The sequence below is a fragment of the Mesocricetus auratus genome, unplaced genomic scaffold (genome assembly GCF_017639785.1).
Source record: "Mesocricetus auratus isolate SY011 unplaced genomic scaffold, BCM_Maur_2.0 Super-Scaffold_100010, whole genome shotgun sequence".
Classification (NCBI taxonomy): domain Eukaryota; kingdom Metazoa; phylum Chordata; class Mammalia; order Rodentia; family Cricetidae; genus Mesocricetus; species Mesocricetus auratus.
This window is the reverse complement of record NW_024429194.1, coordinates 72,264,145-72,288,406: the sequence shown is the minus strand read 5'-3', so window position 1 is coordinate 72,288,406 and position 24,262 is coordinate 72,264,145. Positions and strand designations below refer to the sequence as shown.

Here is a 24,262-nt window from a genome sequence, read left to right as displayed (position 1 = left end):
CCTTCCCAAGCTGCTCTTCCTCTTCTGATAACCGCCAGTTCATTAAGCCAACTGTGGGTGTGTTCTGGAGCTACTATCAACAAGACAAATGATATCAGCTTCAAGGGTAGGGGCTACAATTCAATTTTTCTTAATTAGGCAGTGCTTATCTAAGGAAGGGTCCTCCTGCAAGATCCTTACCACACACACACACACACACACCCCAGGTGTGGGTGTCTCAGTGTCATGGTCATTGCATCTGGCTTCTTTGTTACAAATTCCAAAACATGGCTTACTCTTCATTTGCTACATGTGGGGTTCCATCTTGAACCTAAGATGCACAGTTGGTGCCCCATTATTATGTCCTTTACCTGGACCCAGAAAAAGTGAAGATAGAAATATGCAAGTGGGTGTCACCTGCTTCACACTGATGGGATGAGACACTTTCAGAACCATGGCCGTGTTTGGTCTGCACCCGTTTTCCACAGCCCCTGAGATTATCACCTAAGATGACTGGATGACAATTTTTAAAGTACTGTATGGTGTCACTGTGGCAGAAAGGAATCCCTCCTCCAACCAGATTCTGGAGTAGAGAGCAAGAAGTCAAGTGTATGCAATGTAAGCTTTAGCACTGCACCCTCTCTTTGGCTGGTGACCTCTGAATTCCTGGAGACAGGGCCTCACTATATAGCCAACACGGGCTGCGTGATGCCCCTGCTTGTGCCTTCTGAGTGCTGGGAAGACAGGCATGTGCCAGTGTGCCGGACCAGCTGGCTCCACCTTAACCATGTCTGAGCGTAGTTACGTTCAACAGTCACACCAGTGTGCTGACGACCTCCAGTGCCCTTCTCTGCTGGCAGAACTGAAGGTTCACACCCACTGGGCACCATCACTGGCTCCACTCCACTTAGTTAGTCCATGAGCTCCTTCAGTGTGGACAGATGTCCCTGCCAACACTACACCTTCTCCCCGTCTGTGTCTCCTCTTTCAGCATCCGCATGCTCCCCTGCTCTCCCTTACCATTGCTTCTCCCTCTGTACCTCCCTGTGTCCTGCTTCCTCTCCAGCACCTATGCTAGCCAGGACCGCTGTTCTTTTCTCTTCCCAATTGCTCTGCTGAGATTATAGGTATGTGCCATGTTTTGTTCAGTCTAGACTTCCAACAAAGATCTTCGGCGATTCCTGGAGGCTGTGTAAACTACTGGAACGCAGCAGGGTTATGAGTAGATGCAGCAGAAACAACTCGGGAGACCCTTGTTAGAACTAGGTGAAATAAACCTATTGAAACTGCAACTTGGGACTGGAGAGATGGCTCAGTGGTTATGCACACGCTGCTTCTGCAGAAGATCTGGGTTCAGTTCCCAGGATGCATCACACATTTTTCACATAGCAACACAAAAGTGACCTAACACCCACAGGAGTACCAAGCACACACTAGCTTCGTTTAACGGCACTTGTGCTAGGCAGCTCCTGTGTGCCCCCTACCCAGCTCCACTCTCCATCAAACTCCTCCCCAAGTGTGAGGTCTGGGATCAGACAGCAAGGACTCTGTCATGGGCTTCCTACCAGGCTTCTCCTTACTGCTGGATGATGCTGAGTTCTGGAACCCTCTACCTTAGAGTAAGTTAGGATGGGGTAATGGCTGCCCACTGCTGTGAGATCCTGTGCTGTTTCCTTAACCCAATTTGCAAATACTTGCCTCATTAAGTACCCCATGCCAGTATCTGCCCCATCACCCTGATGCTTTCCTACTTTCAAAGCTTCTTGTCAAATGACCAGCACAAAGCCAACTTGAGCTACAATTTCTGCGCAGTATATATGACGCTCCTAATTTTTCGGATTTCATGTTCCTGTATCCTTTCTTTTTGGCAGTGAGGGGTACCTGTGTTCATAAAGTGCTGCTATTGCCAAGTAATCCCTGCACTGTTTCCAAGTGCCCAATTCCATTGTTCTCAGAAAGAGGCTAGCACTATTGCTGACCTGGCCTTGGTCCTCAGTTTGTCCTGCCTTCCCCAGTCTTATTGGATAGGCTGTGTAATGCCAGCACTGTCACAATGAAACTCAGTATTCCAGACACTGGACAGATGGCTGAAGTATAGTCTGTGATTTCTAAATGATCATAGTGCTAAACCAAATACAAATCAGTACAGTTAAGAAAGATACAATGTGGTATCTTCAGGCACAACCTCAATTAAGCCTCCATCTTCTGGCCTTATGGCTTGAACATCAATCTCCTTTATTGTCCTGCAAGTACATTTGAGGTCCTCAGTGGACCACCTCACAGGTGTCTAGAAACAGGGAGTTTGCTCTTCTGCTTTGGTGTCCTGGTGTTCTTATGCTGCGGTCCTTGATGGCAATGATGTTTGTAAGATTACCACTGTATTGTCACTCCTTCCCCCAGAAGAACTGTCTTCCCCCTTAACTTTGCAGGTAGTACCTCAGAAAAAAATATTACAGATGAGTATATGTATGTTTGTTCATATATATGTGTGCAGACATGAACAGCATGAGAGGCATGTGTGAAGGTCAGACAACCTTCTGGTGTCACTCCTTACCTTTCCATCTTGAGATAGGGTCTCTTCATCACTGAGTAAGCCAGGCCATCTGGATCACAAGCCTCTAGATCAGTGGTTCTCAACCTTACTAATGCTGCAACCCTTTAATACAATCTCTCATGATGTGGTGACCCCAACCATGAAATTGCTTTTGTTGCTACTTCATAACTGTGATTTTACTAGTATAAATGTCTGTGTCTTCTGATGATCTTAGGCAACCCTGTAAAGGGTCGTATGACCCCCAAAGGGGTTGTGACCCACAGGTTGAGAAACACTGCTTTACAGATTATTCTGTCTCCATATGCCATTTCTCCATAGGGGAAAGCTTGGATTACATTCTTGCAGAATGGCTTTGGTGGGTATTGAAGATCTGAACACAAGTTATCCAGATTGTGTGGCAAGCTCTTTTACCCACTGAGCCATCTCCTTAGCCCAAAATATAGTAAATTTAAATAAGAGTTTACTAAAAATCTTGGAATTGTGCTAAGTTACAACTCAGCAATTACAATTGCTGTCTTCCTGTCTTTCACGTGACTAACTTGCTACCTCACAAGCATTGAATAGAATCTCCAGTGTGGATACTAATTGATCAAGAAAAGTAATAGATCCATCAAACATGGCTTCTAAATGGGAAATGGAGCCATTAGTTACACACACAAAAAAACTTCACACTGATAAAGTCCAGCATTTTAAAGTCTACAAACCTCTCTCCATTTCTCTCTCCCTCTCTGTCTACCTACTCCTCTCCTCCTCCCTTCCTTCACTCACATTTTCTCCAACTTTGCTAGCATGCAAAACAGTTTCTACCCATACTCTGGGAAGGAATTTTCAGTGATGACCTGAGACACAACCGCCTGCAGGTTCCCTCCTGTCCTACCTTTCCATTTCCTTCTGCTTCAGCGCCATCTGCATGCCTCAGTTCCAGAGGAGGCAGCAACGCAGACAGTAGTGTCCTAAGACCTGGCCTCAGGCTCCTCCTTTCTGGTAGGGTGTGATGGGGCTTCTCATGTTTTCCAGTAAGTTCCAAACTGTCCACCCAAACCAGCTCTTTGGAACAGCTAGTAGCTGTCTTGATCCTCCAACTTCCAGAAGCTTCCCTTATAATTAGTACATCCACCTTCTTATAATCAGTCCCTACCCTGTTACCTTCCTGGTAGCTACTTCTGGGACTGAACTCCAATGGATGGGTTGTAGAGGAACACTTCTGCTCTACCTTCCTAGGTCCTGATAACCAATTGGCGAAAGACAAGTCACGGGGGAGGCAAAATTTATTTGGAGGCCTTCATGTAAGAGGAATATAGATACGAACAGGCAGGAAGACAAGAGTTCATATGGTATTTCAAGAATGAATTCAGAGGAGTTATCCCAAGGAGGTAAATTGTGGGAAGGTAAATATGAGTAAAGTAACGAGAGTAGTAGGATCCACGATGTCACTTCTTCTTGGTCATCTCTAGGTCATGAATCCTCTCAAGTAATTAACTCAGCCAGTCTAGTTTTTTCCAGTCCAATGATTTACCTGCAAATTTAATTCTTTATTGTTGAGTATCATTCTACTGTGTACATATATCACATTTACTTACCAAATCATCAGTTGATAGACATCTAGGCTGGTTCCATTTCCTAGCTGCTATGAATAGAGTAGCCATGCCGCAAAGACACATGTCCTCCGGAATACGCTGATGCCAGATTCAAACTTTTAGTTTTGCGTGTTTAACTTAGAGTAGATGCAGAAGACAGAAAAGTGGAATGGACCACTGGTGGTGGGGGAGATGCAAAGGGGAGTCTAAGTAGAAAGGGGGATGGTGGAAGGAGGACTCAAACCGGTCAGAGTGACAGGGATGGGGAAAAGAAGCATGCACGGAAGAAGGTACCTTGGGAATTTATGATCTTGCAATCCAAATAAAACACACAAGATGAAGAAATAGTAGAACACATGTAATATAAAAAGCAGAGCTTGGGGCATACAGGGATCAAAGGTTTATGCATGGAGGGGACAGTGGGGTAAGGGAAATGGGGGTAGGATGTAGATTAACCAAACCTACATACAAGAATGTATGAAGATGCTCATGAATCTCGTTAGTTTGTAACCGTGTGCATGTGTGTTCGTGTGTGTGATTTTTAAAAGGAGTTTGAAAAAAGATGACCAACCTACATTAGTGAGCCATGATGCTCCCAGAAGATGTACATAATTGAATTTAAAAATAAAATCACAGTGCCAGGCATAGGTTACTATATAAGTTACTGATCAGGAAGGTCCCAAAAGCACCCAACCAAATATTGGTTACGGCCACTGCTCTTGGAGGCCCATTGTAAGTACATGGTAAAACCCTGCTTCTGAAAACATCACATACTTTAGTTGAGCTGCAGATACATGATCTCTCCCTATCAGTTGCAGGGCACAGAGAAGTTAATCCTGAACTAACTAGGAAGCCCTCTCCTTACCAGCTAGCTTTCACAATGGTGAAAGGCGCTATGCATGATTCTATGGGTAGATGGGGGGAGGAAACACATTAAAGGCTTGTCCAGTGCCAGACCCCATGTGATACAGTACTGACTCGCCAGGCAGAATTACCCCTGGTGCATAAGATTGCTTATGGGGAATAAACAGTCACTCTCTTGATTGGATTTGACACCTGCTTTACAGCAAGGAATTCATGCCGAGTACTGTGCACATGGTCAAAGCCCATCACTAGAAAAGCCATAGTATCTAGGGGTAACTTTCTATTCTTTTCTACATGGCCACTGTGGTGGTCTGAATGAGAAAGGCTCCCACAGACTCATATACATGAATATTTGGTCTCTCTGTTAGTGGAACTGTTTGGGAAGGATTAGGAGTTGTGGCCTTATTGGAGGTGTGTGAAGTCAACAGTTTTTTGATGTTTCAAAATCCCTGCCATTTCCAGTGTCTGCCTTTGCATCCTGTTTGTCGTTCACATGTAAGCTTTCAGTTACGGCTCTAGTGCCATGCCTGCCTGCCTGCCTGATGGCATGCTTCCTACCATTATGGTCATGGACTCTAACACTCTGGAACTATGAGCCCTCAAATTAAATGCTCCCTTTTCTAAGTTGTCTTACACATGGTGTTTATCACAGCAATAGAAGAGTAACCAAGACAAGTTGTTTGCCTTTCCTAAATATTTATATTTATAGCCACAGGTATGAACTGCTCCTGGCCTTGGTTAGAGAATCATCGTATTGCATGGGTAGTTGTTAATAGAGATTTGTTACTGTTCAAAATCCCAAGAATACGTGACTTTGAGTCCTCAGCTGTAGATGGTGTCCATCAGCATGCAGGCTCTTAGGTGTTGAGGATCCTAATTCAGGAATGGAACTCAGGTCCTCTGCAAGAGTACCAAGTACTCCGCCGGGCATTGGTGGCGCACGCCTTTAATCCCAGCACTCGGGAGGCAGAGGCAGGCGGATCTCTGTGAGATCGAGGCCAGGCTGGACCGACAGCCTCCAAAACAGAGAAACCCTGTCTCATAAAACCAAAAAAAAAAAAAAAAAAAAAAAAGAGTACCAAGTACTCTAAACTGCTGAGTCATCTGCTCAGCCTGTAAAATGGTTTTGCCTGGTAAAATAATTACAACACATGAGAAAATCCAATATTTATTGAGTATATCTTTAGTAACAGCAATACAGTTTCTCAAGAAAAACCTGAGCTGAACCCCTCCAAAACAGAATAAGGCATCTTCCAATACTGGCAAGCTAGACCCCATACATCTATAATTTTATACTCCCCTTTAAAAGAATTTTCAAGATACAAAAGCAACTGAAAGATATTCACATTATTATAAAACCAAAACAGTTTAAGGTAAAAGCAGTTTCAAGGCAGTAATGTCTACACAGCATGGTTCGTCACAATGCTGTCTATGCAACATGGTTCATCACAAAGCCTTCCTGTAGTTTCAGACAATTCTACTCAGTACACTAACAGACTCATGCAAATTGATTCCAGACTCTGAATTCCAGCGCACAGACCTGATCCAGCATTCACTGACACCTGTCAGATGTCAATGGTAATTCATGAGATACAAAGGCATGTTCTGCTCAACTCTGAATGGACAACAGTCTACAGCAATACCGCAAGCTATGGATTATTTTGAAACATTTCAGTATTCCCTGAAGATTTTATATAAAAATTAACAACTATTATATTTTTTTAAAAAATCCACTTGTAACAATTCAAATGGATCTCTACTGCAACTATCACAGTGAAACCACTGAGTTTTTAAATGACATGTAGTTATCACATTCTCTTAAATGAACTTTTAGGAGCTGTCATGGTATGCTATATGTCTGAATATGCTCTCATAGCTCAACTACATACATAATCTACACAGGTCAAAGGCTCCAATCAGTTCTCAAGTTTGAAAGTAAATATCTGGTATTCACAGTATTATAGAGAGAAATTCCCTACAAAGCTCCTGATTGTTTGAAACATCAATTTATAGAAAAGCCTAAGGAAATCCCAGTAGATACTTACAATTATTAGTTCGGATGAGGTGACAAGTTTTCAAAAGTAAACCGTCACTGATAGTAATCAGCCCAGGTCAATATGCTATGTTTTCTCATAATCCTGATATTACTATATATTTGAGTAACATAGACGTTTAGCATTTTTTTTTGGCTTTTTGCGATAAGATCTCAACAAAGGCCATAGTGGCCTTCAATGTACCTTAGTTTCCCAAGTGTTGGGTAACAGGTCATGTGCTAGCATGCCCAGTTTTAAACCTTATAACAGTTTTTAGACAACTGTCTTAACTATATAACTTAGTTTTTTTAAATCTAGTTTTATCTTCAATGAATTAAAAAACAACAAACATCAGAACAAGTTAGACAAGCTTTAGAAGACAAAAAGGGCTGCTTTGGCAATATAGAAAAAGATGACTACTGTGATACTAGTCATCTTAGTCTACCTCCATTAAATATTAAAATGTAGTAAATAAGGCAATTATTACTTAAGATGCTTGAAATTACACCTAAAAAATGGATAACTGGTCCCACACCTGACATATTGCACACTTTATTTTTCTTCTCTATTTATTCCAAGAAACTAAAAACATTGTTTGAAAGGGCAGCTCAACCGTCTTTCTAAAAACATCTCAGAGGCTTGACTGTGCCTGTACTACATGTTACTATATAGGCAACTGAAAAGGAGAATGAGTATTTATTTTTAGGTTTTTAGATTATTTTATGTGTGTGTTGCCTATGTGTATGTATATGCACCACATGTGTATCTGGTGTCCACAGAGGTAAGAAGAGGGTACTAGATGCCTTGGAATTGGAGTTAGAGATAGCTGTGGACCACCACATGGGCATTGGGAACAAGTGCTTGTAACCACTGAACCAACTCTCTGCCCTGACAATGAATATTCTTTAATTGTTTCTGCCATCTTCTGTCCTCTTGAATTCACTCACACCAGTCCAACTTAAAGTATTCCCACTGAGGATTAAACATACTGACCACTGTTCCAGCCACCACTCAAGGCATGGTAGTGACTTCCCTACTGGCCTCCTATTTCCAATGCTAGAGAAACTGCTCCACCAGATTTAGACACAATGAAGCAGTTCTCTTCATGCCACCTTCCCTTGGAGATGCTGAGGGACCCTGAAACAGAAAGTGGGACCCAGGGAAAGAACAAAAAATATTGGACAGCTACTACTAAAAGACCAGTAAACAAAGTGACCAAGACACGTCTGGTATCAATAAACAAGGCTGACTTTGCTGTCCCCACCCAGAAGGCACCTGTCCTGGCTGTGTAGGTATAAGGCAAGCATTGACCTAGGCAGGGAGACCCTGTGTTTCCACACCATTTCCTCCATTTCCACTTCCCCACTGTCATTCCATCTTTCTTCTTAACTCAGCCTTTCCTCATTCTTTTACCCCTCTTTCCTTTCCTTTCCTTTCCTTCACTATTCCTCTGCATCATCCTTCTCTTCTCTACTTTCTCTTCCTTAAAGCATGATCCTTCCACATACCATCAGCAATCTCCACTGGAGGACAAGTCAAAAGTCACTCAGCCTGAGGAGCTGGCCCTGGGTAAACCAGCCTCCATCAACACTAGTGTGGCTGCAGAGCTAGAGAAGTCCCTGCAGTAACCCCTGCCAAGTCTCCCTTCTTAGACACTATGTACAATCTGTGTGCCCTTCAAGCCTAGAAGAAGGGAATCCAGGTCCAGCCCCCAACCTGTTCTTGTCATTACCCTGATATCTGACAGGAGGCAGGTAAGAGCCAGGAGTACGCAGTGTCCAAGACAAGCAACAGCATAGCTCATGAGCTCTTCTTCATAAGGGAAAACTGCATTTCTTAAAATATATTTTCTAGAGGATTTCCAAATTCTTTTTATACAAAACAAGTTTGAATGCATTTTAAGGTCCCTCTCTACCACCTCAACCAATCATGAGCACATGGGGTTGAGTCTCCAGCTACTGAAAAAATAAAATATTAAGGAACTTAGCCATATAAATTCCTATCTTGTCAATAACTCCAACTGCTTCCTCTATCCAAAACTGGCACTTTTAATTTAGCAATTGTACCAATAGCCGTGACCCCCAACTTCAACCTTAAAGATGGAAAATAATTTCCAGTAGTTCCCAAACTATGTGATAACAGAACCTTCTGAGGAACTCGTTAAAAACAGAATCAGCACGTCCCAAGCACATTTAAGACAAGCAGGGAGATGTTTAAGGGTTGGCTATGAGATGAAACCAAAGGCCAGCTGCCCCTTTTGCTAGGTATAATGTAGTTATTGGAGTTACGTGTAATCACTGAAACATTCACTCCTAGGACATAAAATGATGCCTGAGACTTTAATATAAGAAAAGGGAATAAAGGAAGTAAACATGGCAAGATACTGACAGGTAATAGATAGGTAATTGAGTGAGTACCACTGTATGAGACTCTCACTTCCTTCCCATTTTTGTAGTACTGGGCCTTGAGCATGCTAAGCAAGCACTCTTACTATTGCTTTCATATAATTTTAATCTCTTCATTAAAAAATTTACTTCTTTATCTTCATTTAAAAATTAACCTCTGCAAAATAAAAAATTCTTGAAGACTCCTAGTTGCAGTACACATAGGCTATTTGTTTTTAGCAAGCTCCCTCAGATTATCGGCCAAATTTCAAAGGATAGGCTCTCATTTTTCTATCTAAGAAGCTAAACTTTAACACAGTTCACAGGTTCTTACTTCACAACGGCACTCTGCCAAGGAATTGTGGCTGCTGCTCTCGGTCTATCTGTTCTAGAGTAGAGTTGGCTAGCAATCCCTGTTCTGGGCACAAAGGGACAAATACTTTCTAACTGTATTTTAAACCTCTTAGAATGTCCCTGGCTGAACTGCAGAAGTTGGAGCAACTGTAATGACCACTTCTTGTGAACATTCCTCTGCAGAGGATACATGCTCTTCATAAATGAAATGGTTCCTTCATAATTTCCCTCTCTCTGTGTAAGTATTAGAACACAAGAGAAAAGGTGATACCAGGGAGCACCAGGGAGGATGAGGCCCGTGCTCCAGAAGGCACATACTGCCACTCAGAATCCACACTGCCACTCAGAATCCACAGCTACACTAGGTGTCAAGACAAAAGGCACACGGAGTAATGCTTCTCATCCTCCAGATTTTAAAAAGGCAACTGTCTTCAATGATATTCAAAACAGGAAATATGCACATTACTCAAATCAAAACGACTTTTCTACAGCTAGATACAAAAATCCTCTTCCTCAGAACTGTCCATTGCAGCTGTCTAATCTAAATAAGGCTCTGCATTTGCCTCTTCAAAAGGATCCTGGTATGCACTTTGAGGTAGAAGGAAGTCTACATGGACCACTTTTCATTCTCACAGGCTTATACATTTGGTCCCCTGCATTTTCCACCGTCCTGGTAGTGTTGCGATTAAGTTCTCATTCTTCATTATCAGCATAATATATTTTGCTTCCAGAATGCCCAGTAAAGCTGATTTTTCACTTAAGGTGATTTTTAAAATGTCCCCAAGTATCTTAGAGTCTAGGTTTGGCAAGACAGTTTAAAACATACAAAATAAAAACTCTTAATTTTTTTCAAGACACACACACAAGCACGCACACACGCACACACGCACCCACGCATGAATCACACACAAATGCCTCCCTAACTTTTCATTACTTTCCCTCTTTCTCACACTGCTAATTTTTAAATGTGCAGCTTTCTTAAAAGTCTACAAATAATTTTAAACATGATTGTCACAAGATATTGTAGGAGATGAAATGTATGCGGGTACATAGATTGTCAATGGTTACATTGGTTATATCACATTTCTTAAGAAACAGAACTGTTCTGCTCCTGTAAACTTTTTTCTCACACTTTAAAGTGAGGTTAGTGCTGACATAAAATTATTGCTATACTCACAGCTTGAATGTCTCACTGTGTGCGAGGTACATTTTCTCCATCCACTCCCCCACTGTTCTTACTTACTTGATTCAAGAGCCAACACAGCTCCTGAGGCCACACTGTTCAATGTTTTCATTAACACTGGAATGACACCAAGTAATGTCACAAAATATCTGAGATCAACATTGTCTTCTTACAGGAGCCCAAGGGTTTAACTTATTCTTCATGGCGTGAATATACTGCTCTTTTAACTTCAGGAGACGATTACTCTGGAGACAGAAAGGCCTCACTAAATCCGCCTCCACTACAATTTCTTCACATCTCTGATGCTCTACCACTTCATCATTTAGCTCAGCAGTCTCAAAGAGTCACCTCTCCTTTGGTGGTGTGTCGTAACGGTTTCTTATGCTTTTCGTCAACTGCTTGATAAAAATTTTGTATGTTTTTCCACAGTATGTGTGAACTGTCTTCTGTAATTCCATTTCTAAAGGTTTTAATAAGGAACGGATTGCATTATCTTCAAAAGAACACTAGAAAAGAAATAAAAAAGCAGCAATACATACAAAAGTTTAGTATTTTCCAAGTAACTTCTGCAATTGGTTAAACATTAACAACTTGCATTTACTTTTTCATGAAGTACACACTCAAAATATTTTCAGTGAATTAAACATAACTATTAGAGAAAAAAGGTGTGAGTAATGGCACATCTCTGAAGACAGGGAAAACTTCAGAAAGAGGCAATGGAAGGGCATCCCAAGCCAAGGGAAGAACACATTCAAGTGCAGAAAAGATGCAGACAAATGGATAAAATGGTTAAAACTTGTTAAAGGCATCTGGGAGAAATTAATAAAAGCTAGACTCGATTTAAAAAACGGGCTAGACCCCTCCAAGACCCCAACCACAACTAGTCCAGCTTCAGGAAAGACATCAGCCCCTGCAAGACCCCAACCCCAGCGAGTCCAGCTTCAGGAAAGACATCAGCCCCTGCAAGACCCCAACCCCAGCGAGTCCAGCTTCAGCATCCCCAGCTTCAGCTGCAGGAAGGAAGGAGACCAGTGGAGACGGAAAGACCCCACCAGCACCCACTGGAAGAAGAGATGGGAAGAAGACAGAATAAGAGATCACTCAGCAATAGAAACACCAACATCACCCCACCAGAATCCAGGGATCCAACACCAGCAAGACCCGAAAAGCACTACATAGACAAAGAAGAGGAGACAGACCTTAAAAATTATTTCAGGAAGATGATGGAGACCCTCAAAGAAGAAACGAGGAAATCCCTTAAAGAAATAGAAGAAAAAACAAACAAAAAAATCCATGAAATGGGGGCAAAAATTCAAGAAATAAACAAATCTCTCAAAGAATCTAAAAAGCACCAAGAAAAAACAACCAAAAAAATTAAGGAAACAGCTCAAACAGTTGAAGGATTGAAAGCTGAAATAGAAACGATAAAGAAAACACAGAATGAAGGGATGCTGGAAATAGAAAAGCACGGTAAACGAACTGGAACTACAGATGCAAGTATCACCAATAGAATACAAGAGATAGAAGAGAGAATCTCAGGTGTTGAAGACTCATTAGAGGATATAGAGTCGTCAACCAAAGAAAATCTCAAAACCAACAAATCCTTAACACAAAATATCCAGGAAATATGGGACACTGTGAAGAAGCCAAACCTGAGAATAATAGGTATAGAAGAAGGTGAAGAAATTCAACTTAAAGGTACAGAAAACATATTCAACAAAATCATAGAAGAAAACTTCCCTAACATAAAGAAAGATATGCCTATGAAAGTACAAGAATCTTACAGAACACCAAATAGGCTTGACCAGAAAAAGAAGTCACCTCGCCATATAATAATCAAAACATCAAACCTACAGAGTAAAGAGAAAATATTAAGAGCAGCTAAAGAAAAAGGCCAAGTAACATACAAAGGCAGACCTATCCGAATTACACCTGACTTCTCAATGGAAACGATGAAAGCCAGAAGATCCTGGTCAGATGTCCTACAAACGCTAAGGGAACAAGGATGCCAGCCCAGACTACTATATCCAGCAAAGCTCTCAATTACCATAGATGGAGAAAACAAAATATTCCATAACAAAGCCAGATTTAAACAATACGTATCCATGAATCCAGCTCTACAGAAAATGCTAGAAGGAAAACCTAGAGCCAAGGAAGATAACTACATTCACAAAGACACAGGCAATATATAATCATACTTTACAAAACACCAAAAGAAAAAGGGAGGAGAAACTACACAAAATAACTTCACTAACAATAAATCAAGCACAAACAAGGATCACCAATCAATGGTCATTAATATCCCTCAATGTCAACGGCCTCAACTTGCCTATAAAAAGACACAGACTAGCAGAATGGATACAAAGACAGAACCCTTCTGCTGCATACAAGAAACACATCTCAACATCAAAGACAGACGTTATCTCAGAGTAAAGGGCTGGGAAAAGATCTTCCAATCAAACGGCCCCAAGAAACAAGCGGGCGTAGCAATCCTAATATCTAACAAATTAGACTTCAAATTAAAATCAATCAAGAGATGAAGAAGGGCACTTCATATTCATCAAAGGAAAAATACATCAAGACGAAGTCTCAATTTTAAACATCTACGCCCCAAATACAAAGGCACCTACATTCGTGAAAGAAACATTACTAAAGCTCAAAATGCACATAAAATCTCACACACTAATAGTAGGAGACTTCAACACTCCGCTCTCACCGCTAGACAGGACCTCCAGACAGAAACTTAACAAAGAAACAAAAGAATTAATAAGTTATGACCCAACTGGGTTTAACAGACATCTACAGAACATTCCACCCAAATACAAAGGGAAATACCTTCTTCTCGGCACCACATGGAACCTTCTCTAAAATTGACCACATAATAGGAAACATAGCAAATCTCCACAGATACAAAAAAATTGGAATAACCCCCTGCATCTTATCAGACCACCATGCATTAACATTAGAATTCAACAATAACACAAATCACAGAATCCCTACAAACTCATGGAGATTTAACAATGCACAATTGCACCATCCCTGGGTAAAGAAACAAATAAAAAAAGAAATTAAAGACTTCCTCGATTTCAATGAGAATGAAGACACAACATACACAAACTTATGGGACACTTTGAAAGCAGTGCTGAGAGGAAAGTTTATAGCACTAAGTGCCCACATGAAAAAACTGGAGAACAGTCATACTAGAGAATTAATAGCACAGCTGAATGTTCTAGAACAAAAAGAAGCAAACTCCCCCAGGAGGAGCAGACGCCAGGAAATAATCAAATTGAGGGCTGAAATCAACCAAGTAGAAACCAGGAAAACACTGAGAAGAATCAATGAAACAAAGAGTTGGTTCTTTGAGAAAATCAACAAAATAGACAAACCTCTGTCCAAACTAACTAAAAGACAGAGAGAGAGCATGCTAATTAACAAAATCAGGGATGAAAAAGGGGACATAACAACGGACTCTGAGGAAATCAAGAGAATCATCAGGGCATACTTTGAAAATCTGTACTCCACAAAATTTGAAAATTTAAAGGAAATGGACAATTTCCTGGATAGATATCACTTGCCAAAACTAAATCAAGAACAGATAAACAATCTAAACAGACCTATAGCCCCTAATGAAATAGAAGCAGTCATCAAAAGTCTCCCAAACAAAAAAAGCCCAGGCCCAGATGGCTTCAGTGCAGAATTCTACCAGAAATTCAAAGAAGAGCTAATTCCAATACTCCTCAAAGTATTCCACACAATAGAAGCAGGAAGCTCACTGCCAAACTCTTTCTACGAGGCTACAATTACCTTGATACCCAAGCCACACAAAGACACAACTAAGAAAGAGAACTATAGACCAATTTCCCTCATGAACATTGATGCAAAAATACTCAATAAAAGACTCGCAAACCAGATTCAAGAACACATCAGAAAAATCATCCACCATGATCAAGTAGGCTTCATTCCAGGAATGCAGGGATGGTTCAACATTAGAAAAATCTATCAATGTAATCCACCATATTAACAATCTGCGAAAGAAAAACCACATGATCATCTCACTAGATGCTGAAAAAGCCTTTGACAAAATCCAGCACCCTTTCATGATAAAGGTCCTAGAGAGATCAGGGATAACAGGAACGTACCTGAATATAATAAAAGCAATATACAGTAAACCAACAGCTAACATCAAACTAAATGGAGAGAAACTCAAAGCAATTCCTCTAAAATCAGGAACAAGACAAGGCTGTCCACTCTCTCCATATCTCTTCAATATTGTACTTGAAGTTCTAGCTACAGCAATAAGACAACAAAAGGAGATAAAGGGGATACAAATAGGAAAAGAAGAAGTCAAACTTTCACTATTTGCAAATGATATGATAGTTTACATAAGTGACCCAAAAAACTCCGCAAGGTTACTCCTAGAGCTGATAAACACCTTCAGCAATGTGGCAGGATACAAGGTAAACTCAAAAAAATCAGTGGCCCTATTATATACAGATGATGAAGTGACTGAGAAAGAAATCAGAGAAACATCACCTTTTACAATAGCCAAAAACAGCATCAAATATCTGGGGATAATGTTAACCAAGGAAGTGAAAGACCTGTATATCAAGAACTTTGTGTCTTTAAAGAAAGAAATCAAAGAAGATACCAGAAAATGGAAAGATCTCCCATGCTCTTGGATTGGTAGGATCAACATAATAAAAATGGCAATCTTGCCAAAAGCAGTCTATAGATTCAATGCAATCCCTATCAAAATTCCATCACAATTCTTCAAGGACCTGGAAAGAACATTAATCAACTTTATATGGAAAAACAAAAGGCCCAGGATAGCCAAAACATCCCTATACAATAAAGGAACTTCAGGAGGCATCACCATACCTGACTTCAAGCTCTATTATAGAGCTATAGTCCTGAAAACAGCTTGGTATTGGCACAAAAATAGGCAGGTAGACCAATGGAACCGAATCGAAAGCCCTAATTTTAACCCACACACCTATGAGCACTTGATTTTTGACAAAGAAGCTAAAACTGTACAATGGAAAAAAGAAAGCATCTTCAACAAATGGTGCTGGCATAACTGGGTACTGGTATGCAGAAGACTGCAGATAGATCCAGGTTTATCGCCTTGTACAAAACTTAAGTCCAAATGGATCAAAGATCTCAACATAAATCCAGCCACACTGAAACTTTTAGAAGAGAAAGTGGGAGATACTCTTCAACGAGTTGGTACAGGAGACCACTTCCTAAACATAACACCAGTGGCACAGGCACTGAGATCTACAATTAACAAATGGGACCTTCTGAAACTAAAAAGCTTCTGTAAGGCAAAGGACACAGTCAAAAAGACAAAAAGGCAGGCCACAGAATGGGAAAAGATATTCACTAACCCTACATCTGACAGAGGGCTAATCTCCAAAATTTACAAAGAACTCAAGAAACAAGTCTCCAAAACACCAAAGGATCCACTTGAAAGGTGGGGTACAGAGCTAAATAGAGAATTCTCAGTAGAGGAGGCTAAAATGGCCAAGAGACACTTAAGAAAGTGCTCAACATCCTTAGCCATCAGGGAAATGCAAATCAAAACAACTCTGAGATACCATCTTACTCCTGTCAGAATGGCTAGAATCAAAAACACCGAAGACAATTTATGCTGGAGAGGATGTGGAGAGAGAGGAACACTCCTCCACTGCTGGTGGGAGTGCCGACTCCTACAGCCTCTTTGGAAATCAGTATGGAGATTCCTCAGGAAAATGGGAATTAATCTACCACTAGACCCAGCAATTCCACTCTTAGGCATTTATCCAAATGAGGCAGGTTCATACAACAAGGGCATCTGCTCCACTATGTACATAGCAGCATTGTTTGTAATAGCCAGAACCTGGAAGCAACCTAGATGCCCCTCAACTGAAGAGTGGATAGAGAAAATGTGGTACATTTACACAATGGAGTATTACTCTGCAGAAAAAAACAATGGAATCTTGAAATTCGCAGGGAAATGGATAGCACTGGAAGAAACCATCCTGAGTGAGGTAACCCAGTCGCAAAAAGACAAACATGGTATGTACTCACTCATATATGGATTTTAGACATGGATCAGGATAGTGCCAGTCTGCACTTCCACAGATAGAGAGTCTGGGAAACAGGAAAGAACCTAAAAGATATGCATATATGCATAGTACCCAAGAGAAGAGGATGGAGACAAGATCCTCTGAATGGATGGGGAGCACGGCGAGGGGTAGGGGGGAGTGGGACCTGGGAAGAAGAGAGGGGGTGAAGAGGAAGGGAGTTGGTCATGGGGGAACAGGAAGTTGAGGGGGTGGGGGTAGAATAGGGGGAAGAGGGAATCATAGGTTCGAAGACAGATCAGGCACCAGAGTGACCTCGAGTGATCTAAAGGGATAACACCAATTGGCAAGCTAAGTAATAGTGGAGGGACCACCTCGAATGCCCATCCCTGATAATGAACTTGATGTCTATAACCATCCGGGAGTCTTCATCCTGTGACTGATGGAAGCAGAGGCAAACACACAATTAATCACTGAACTGAACCCAAGGAACCCAGTGACAGAGAGAGAGGAGTGATGAGCAAATTGGCAAAGAATGGGCTGGCAAAACCAGCAGAGACAGCTGATCTGAACAGGGGAGAGCTCTTGGACCCCAGACCGACAGTGGGGAGGCCAGCATGGGACTGATCTGGACCCCCCCAAATGTGAGTATCAGTGAGAAGGCCTGGGCAACCTATGGGGCCCTGAGCTGTGGATCAGTGTCTATCCCTGGTATACAAACTGTCTTCGTGTGCCTATAGCACAAAGAGAGATGCTCTCTCAGCCTGGACTCTTAGGGGAGTGCCTGGACCCTACCAAGAGTAAAATGACAGACTCTAGATATCCCCTATGGGGAAGGATTTGGCAATAGGGTGGGAGGGAGGGGGGGGGAAGGGGAGTGCGGGAGGAGGGGAGGGAGAGGGAACTGGGATTGACATGTAAAACAAGCTATTTAAAATTAAAATAAAAAATGATAAAAAAAAAAAAGGGGGCTAGACTTTCCATGCACTCCGTGCCATTCTTGAGTGGCACTCAGGGATAGTGCTGATGCTGGCCTACACATGAACACAACAGCCACAGAGCAGGAAGAGGGAAATGTTTCACTTCCCAAAGAAACTCAGCACTTATAATATGGCTACATTTCTCCAGAAGATCCAAAGGGCGGATTGGACCCTAGACCATGGTGATACTGGGTGGTGGTAGTAGCTCTAGGAGGTGGGGTCTAATGGAAGGACGTTCCTTAGAAGGGGACACACTCCACTGTAACACACTGCACAGGACCCAAGGATAAACACACATGAGAACTGCTAAGCACCACATACTTTTTACAGATGCCCTTACTGCACATGAGTGTCTATGAAGCAAACTAGGAAACACATCAGTTAAATGCTGATGGTCCTAATAATCTCAAGGCTTGAGCAGCTTCCATCTATAATGTACAACATATAAACCTCTAAGTGATACATACACTTCAATACACTGTAGAAGTAGAAATAACTTAGTATGTATAACTTTGATTTAGTGTTTTCAACTATTTACTCTTTAATAAATAGGTCTTGAAAATAGAGTATTTTACATGAAAGTCTAAAGTTAGTGAAAACCAAAATCACAAAGAAATTTAACTTGAAATCTGAGGAAAAAAATGAACCAAAATTATCCTGAGGGGTAATCTTACCAAGGGAAAGACACAAAGCCCCAAATCGGGACTGAACTAGAAGCTACTTCCCTGCTGGCTCTGCTTCAGCAGTGTTGGATGGTGCTATGCAGAGAAATGTTATTACTACTGACCTGCTAGGTAAGCTGTGCCCACCAGGGCAATAGCGCCATGACTATTATGGGTAGCCAACTGCTTTTTGAGAGGGTCTAAGGTTCATGTAATAGGCAAGGATCAACATCTAATACTGGAAAACAAAACCTCTCAGCAGCTACAGCAGGAGAGGCCACAGACTGTCCAAGGAAAGCTACTATTGCTGTTTTACTAAAGTGAGATGATGTGCCTCTCAAACTGCCTTCCCACATGTGGTGGTGCACACCTTTAATGCCAGCACTCGGGAGGCAGAAGCAGATAGATCTCTGTGAGTTTGAGGCCAGCCTGGTCAACATGTAGAGTGAGTTCCAGGATGTCCAAGGCTACCCAGAGAAACCCTACCTCAAAAAAACAAAACAATAACAAAAAAAGCCAAAGTCACCGCACTGCATGCCACAGTGTGTAGGGTGCACAGCTGTGTCCCACAGCCTGCATGCTGGCGTCTCTTTCTTGGAGGCCTCTCACGTCCTTACCTGACTGCAGGCCTTGCTCTACACTGACTACTGTGCCTGACTGATCCTTACCTTTCCTAGGTCTCTGGTCAAGTGTCATCTCTGAGAAGCCCTTTCCAGACAGTACCCAGTACACAAATGTCTAGGAAGGTCTTGCTGTATGTTAGACTGTCTGCTATAAGTTGTAAGCCTATGACAATCATAATTGGGCATTTGAGGCATTTTCAAAGAATGCAGTATACCTTAAAAGTATGGAAACTACTGAAACACAGCAAATTCTGGGTACAAGGTACAGGGGAGGTCAAGGCTTCTCTGGAAACAGGTGTGCCAGGGCAGGGTAAGTGAGCAGCACAGAAGCCAAGCAAAGGATGACTCAGAGGATGCTGTGTCCCCGCTGTGATTTAGCTTTTCGTTTTAAACACTATTTCTCTTGCTGGGTAGTCACCGTTTAACAGGTGGGCACAACTGTAAGGGCTGCCTGCAGCAGGCGCAGCCTGGACTCACGGTTCAGAGATGGCTCATATCCTTAGTCATGCTGTTTGCGGCAGACCCTCATTAGACTTCTCTCTGAAAGTTATGTAAACACCCTATGATTTTATAAAGTTACACCCTTGCTGAATTATAGAGAAGAAAAGATAAAACACAAAGAGAACCATAAAAGACCAATTAACTTCATTAAGTCAAAAGGACATTAGAAGCTGCAGTTAAAGACCTGATACAAACACAACACTCATTAATTCAGTAGTTGAAATCATTTGATATATAGAACCTATTTCTAAAATTACATGTAATTATCAACTTTATACTAATACTAAAAATGGTATATAAGTCAAAAGAAAAAAAATCAAATAAAGCTAGGGAGATTTAATTCTCTAATAAAAGATTTTTTAAATGTTCAAAGGAAACAAAATTGCCTTTTTATAGATACTCAAAGTTCCAGAACCCCAAAAGTACTTTTCTTCATTTTTATCAGTTTCTGATAATCCATAGTAAGGCATTATTAAAATAATACTGATTTCTGAAAGCACATAAGACCAGCTACATTAAAGTGAAAATTAATACTATGCATACAACCCTATTTTCATGAACTGGATTACTTACTAACTAAATATTCAAGTTTATTGAACAAATTTCAAAACACTCACGAACACATGGAAAGTGCAGTCTACAGTGCCAGGAGCACTTGTCTACAACTGCACTTGAGGAACTGGTGTGTTGAACATGTTTCCACTCACATCAACAAGGAAAGTGCAGTCTACAGTGCCAGGAGCACTTGTCTACAACTGCACTTGAGGAATGGTGTGCTGAACATGTTTCCACTCACGTCAACAAGGCACATAGCCACTCTCACCCACTACTGCTATTACTCGGCCAGTGCCTAGCTTCTCCAGACATAAAGACACAACCCAGGCTAGCCCACTTGTCTGACAAGCTCCCCCTCATTTTTCATTTTCAAATACCCTTTCCAGGCAAGACTGCTAGCCCTTCTTAGTCTAAGTGCACTTTGTCCCAAGTAATTATAGTTCACTGTTAATATTTCGGCTGATATCAATGAAGATTTATACCCAACCAAAATTCAAGTCACTAGCAAATAATGAGGAACCAGCAAACAGACAGCAAGTGAGGACACCTTCCAAGGATAGCCAATATAGAAATTCATTTGTACCCCATGTCTCTCCCACACCCCCATTCTATTCTTCTAGAGAACCCTGCCTGATACAGAAGCACAAATGTACCTAACATCCAGGGCCCATTAAAGAGAACAAAGTACCTCTGACTGACAGCTACCTGCAGGGCTACCCAAGCAAAGGATTAAATAAACCTGGACTATTTTGCTGAAGCACAAACTAAAAAGATAGTCTAAAAAATGATGAGAGTGTGTCTAAGTGTACAAGTAGCCAAAGAGGCCCCCGATGGTCAAATCAGAAACACCTTCAGCATGAACACAACTGGGAAGAAATATAAATCACAGGAGGGATAAGAACCCCCCCAAATGTCCATAGTGATTATACAATGCTGGGTCCCAGATGTGAACTGTGGATATAGCATCATAACTGTGAGAGGAGGCTGAGCTAGTGGAAAGCTTTAAGATTAAAAACACATGAAAAACAGACCTGAGTTAATATCTTTATAATGCTTAATAAAGAAAAACTCTTATTTGAGAGCAAGCTTGACTTGCCCCTGGAGGGCCAAGCAACCAGGAGCCTGCTGAGAGAGCCTGCCTATTCCCGCCCCCACTCAGGGCAGAGTGCGGAGTGCCTGAGACCCATCTGCATCCACCATGAGACCCATCAGTGAATTGGTCCTGCTTATACCCATTGGAAGAGAACCTTGGATCCGTACTCACCAGGAAAGGAAGAGACCCCACCTGTACCCACTGGAAGAAGGGATGGGAAGACAACAATATGAGAACAAATCTAGCCACAGAAAAAAACAATATGACGCCACCAGAGTCTAAGAACTCTACACCAGCAAGATCTGAACACCACGAGGATGACCTAAAACCCAACTTCATGAAGATGATAGAGACCCTAAAGGAAGAAATGAGAAAATCTCTTAAAGAAATGGAAGAAAAGACAAACCAAAAATTACAAGAAACAATTCAAACAGTACAAGGTTTGAAAGCTGAAATAAGAGACAATAAAAAAACACAATCTGAAGGAATGCTGAAATTAGAAAAGGTGAGTAAACGATCTGGAACTACAGATGCAACAATAACCAACAGAATACAGGAGTTAGAAGAAAGAACTCAGGCATTTAAAATTTACTAGGAGAAATAGATTCATCAACCAAATAAAATCTTAAGTCCAACAAATCCCTAACACAAAATATCCAGGAAATATGGGACACTGTGAAAAGACCAAGCCTAAGAATAATAAGTATAGAAGAAGGTGAAGAAAACCACTTCAATGGGGCAGAAAACATATTCAACAAAATCATAGAAGAAAACTTTCCAAACCTAAAGAAAGACATGACAATGAAGGTACAAGAAGCCTACAGAATACCGAATACAGTGGACCACAAAAGGAAGTCCCCTTGCCACATAATAGTAAAAACCCCAAACATACAGAATAGAGAAAGAATATTAAGAGAGAAGCAAGTAAAAAGGTCAAGTAACATGTAAAGGCAAACCTATCAGAATCACACCTGACTTCTCCATGGAAACTCTGAAAGCCAGAAGGTTCTGGATAGATATCCTACCAACACTAAGAGACCACGTATGCCAGCCCAGACTACTATACCCAGAAAAGCTTTCAATCAATATAGATGGAGAAAACAAGATATTTATTCCACGACAAAACCAGATCTAAACAATACATATCCACAAATCCAGCCCTACAGAAAGTACTGGAAGGAAAACTTCAATCTAAGGAAGGTAACTATGCTCACAAACATACGCAATAGATAATCCAACTTTACCAAAAGACAAAAAGAAAAAAAGGGGGGGGTGTTAAATCCACAAGCAATAACACCAACAACAACAAACACAAACAAGAATTAACACTCAATGGTCTTTAATCTCCCTCAATATTAATGACCTTAATTTGCCTAAAAAAGACACAGGCTAACAGAATGGATACAAAGACAGAATTCATCATTCTGCTGCATACAAGAAACACACCTCAACTTCAAAGACAGACATCACCTCAGAGTAAAGGGTTGGGATAAGATTTCCCAATCAAATGGATCCAAGAAACAAGCTGATGTACCTATACTAGTATTGAACAAATTAGACTTCAAACTAAAATCAGTCAAAAGAGATGAAGAAGGTCATTTCATATTCATCACAAGAAAAATCCATCAGGATGAAATCTCAATTCTGAACATCTATGCCCCAAATACAAGGGCACCCATGTTAGTAAAAGAAACATCACTAAAACTCAAATCACAGACAAGACCTCACACAGTTATAGTGGGAAACTTCAACACTCCACTCTCACTACTAGACAGGACCACCAGACAGAAACTAAGCAAAGAAAAAAAGGAGCTAACAGAAGTTATGATCCAATTGGGTTTAACAGACATCTATAGGTAACATTCCACCCAAACACAAATATATCTTCTTCTAAGCGCCACATGGAACCTTCTCTAAAATCGAACACATACTTGGCAACATAGCAAACCTCAACAGGTACAAAAAAATTGGAATAATCCCCTGTGTCTTATCAGACCACCATGCTTTAAAGTTAGAATTCAATAATAACACAAATTGCAGAAACCCTACAAACTCATGGAAATTGAACAACGAGCAATTGCACCATTCCTGGGTCAAGGAAGAATTAAAGAAAGAAATTAAAGACTTCCTAAAATTCAATGAAAATGAAGACACAATGTACCCAAACTTAGGGGACACTTGGAAGGCAGTACTAAGAGGAAAGCTCATAGCACTAAGTGCTCATATGAAGAAACTGGAGAATAGTCACACTAGATAATTAACAGCACAACTGAAAACTCTAGAACAAAAAGAAGTAAACTCACCCAGGAGGAGTAGAGGACAGGAAATAATCAAATTGAGGGCTGAAATCAATAAAGTCGAAACACAGGAAACAAGACAAAGAATCAGTGTAACAAAGAGTTGGTTCTTCGAGAAAATCAACAAGATAGACAAATCTCTATCCAAACTAACTAAAAGGCAGAGAGAGAACATGCAAATCAACAAAATCAGGAATGAAAAGAGGGACATAACAACCGACACTGAGGAAATCCAGAGAATCTTCAGGTCATACTTTGAAATCCTGTACTCCACAAAATTCGAAAATTTAAAGGAAATGGACAATTTTCTGGATAGATATCACTTACCAAAATTAAATCAAGAACAGATAAGCAATCTAAACAGTCCTATAGCCCCTAATGAAATAAAAGCAGTCATCAAAAGTCTCCCAACCTAAAAAAGCCCAGGCCCAAATGGCTTCAATGCAGGATTCTACCAGAAATTTAAAGAAGCACTAATTCCAATACTCTTCAAAGTGTTCCACAAAATAGAATCAGGAGATTTGTTGCCAGACTCTTTTTATGAAGCTGCAATTACCT

The 24,262-nt window shown here is 41.0% G+C and overlaps 1 protein-coding gene across 2 annotated transcripts in view; it reads right to left on the bottom strand.

The window, feature by feature from the left end:
- Positions 1–6,129: 6,129 nt before the first annotated feature.
- Positions 6,130–24,262, bottom strand: part of Gxylt1 (glucoside xylosyltransferase 1) — a 50,728-nt gene continuing 32,595 nt past the window's right edge. For both annotated transcript variants that reach the window (XM_040753937.1, XM_040753938.1), the window contains one exon: positions 6,130–11,434. In XM_040753937.1, the coding sequence (XP_040609871.1) occupies positions 11,273–11,434 (162 nt within the window). In that variant the 3' untranslated portion in view covers positions 6,130–11,272. The remainder of the gene's footprint in view (positions 11,435–24,262) is intronic.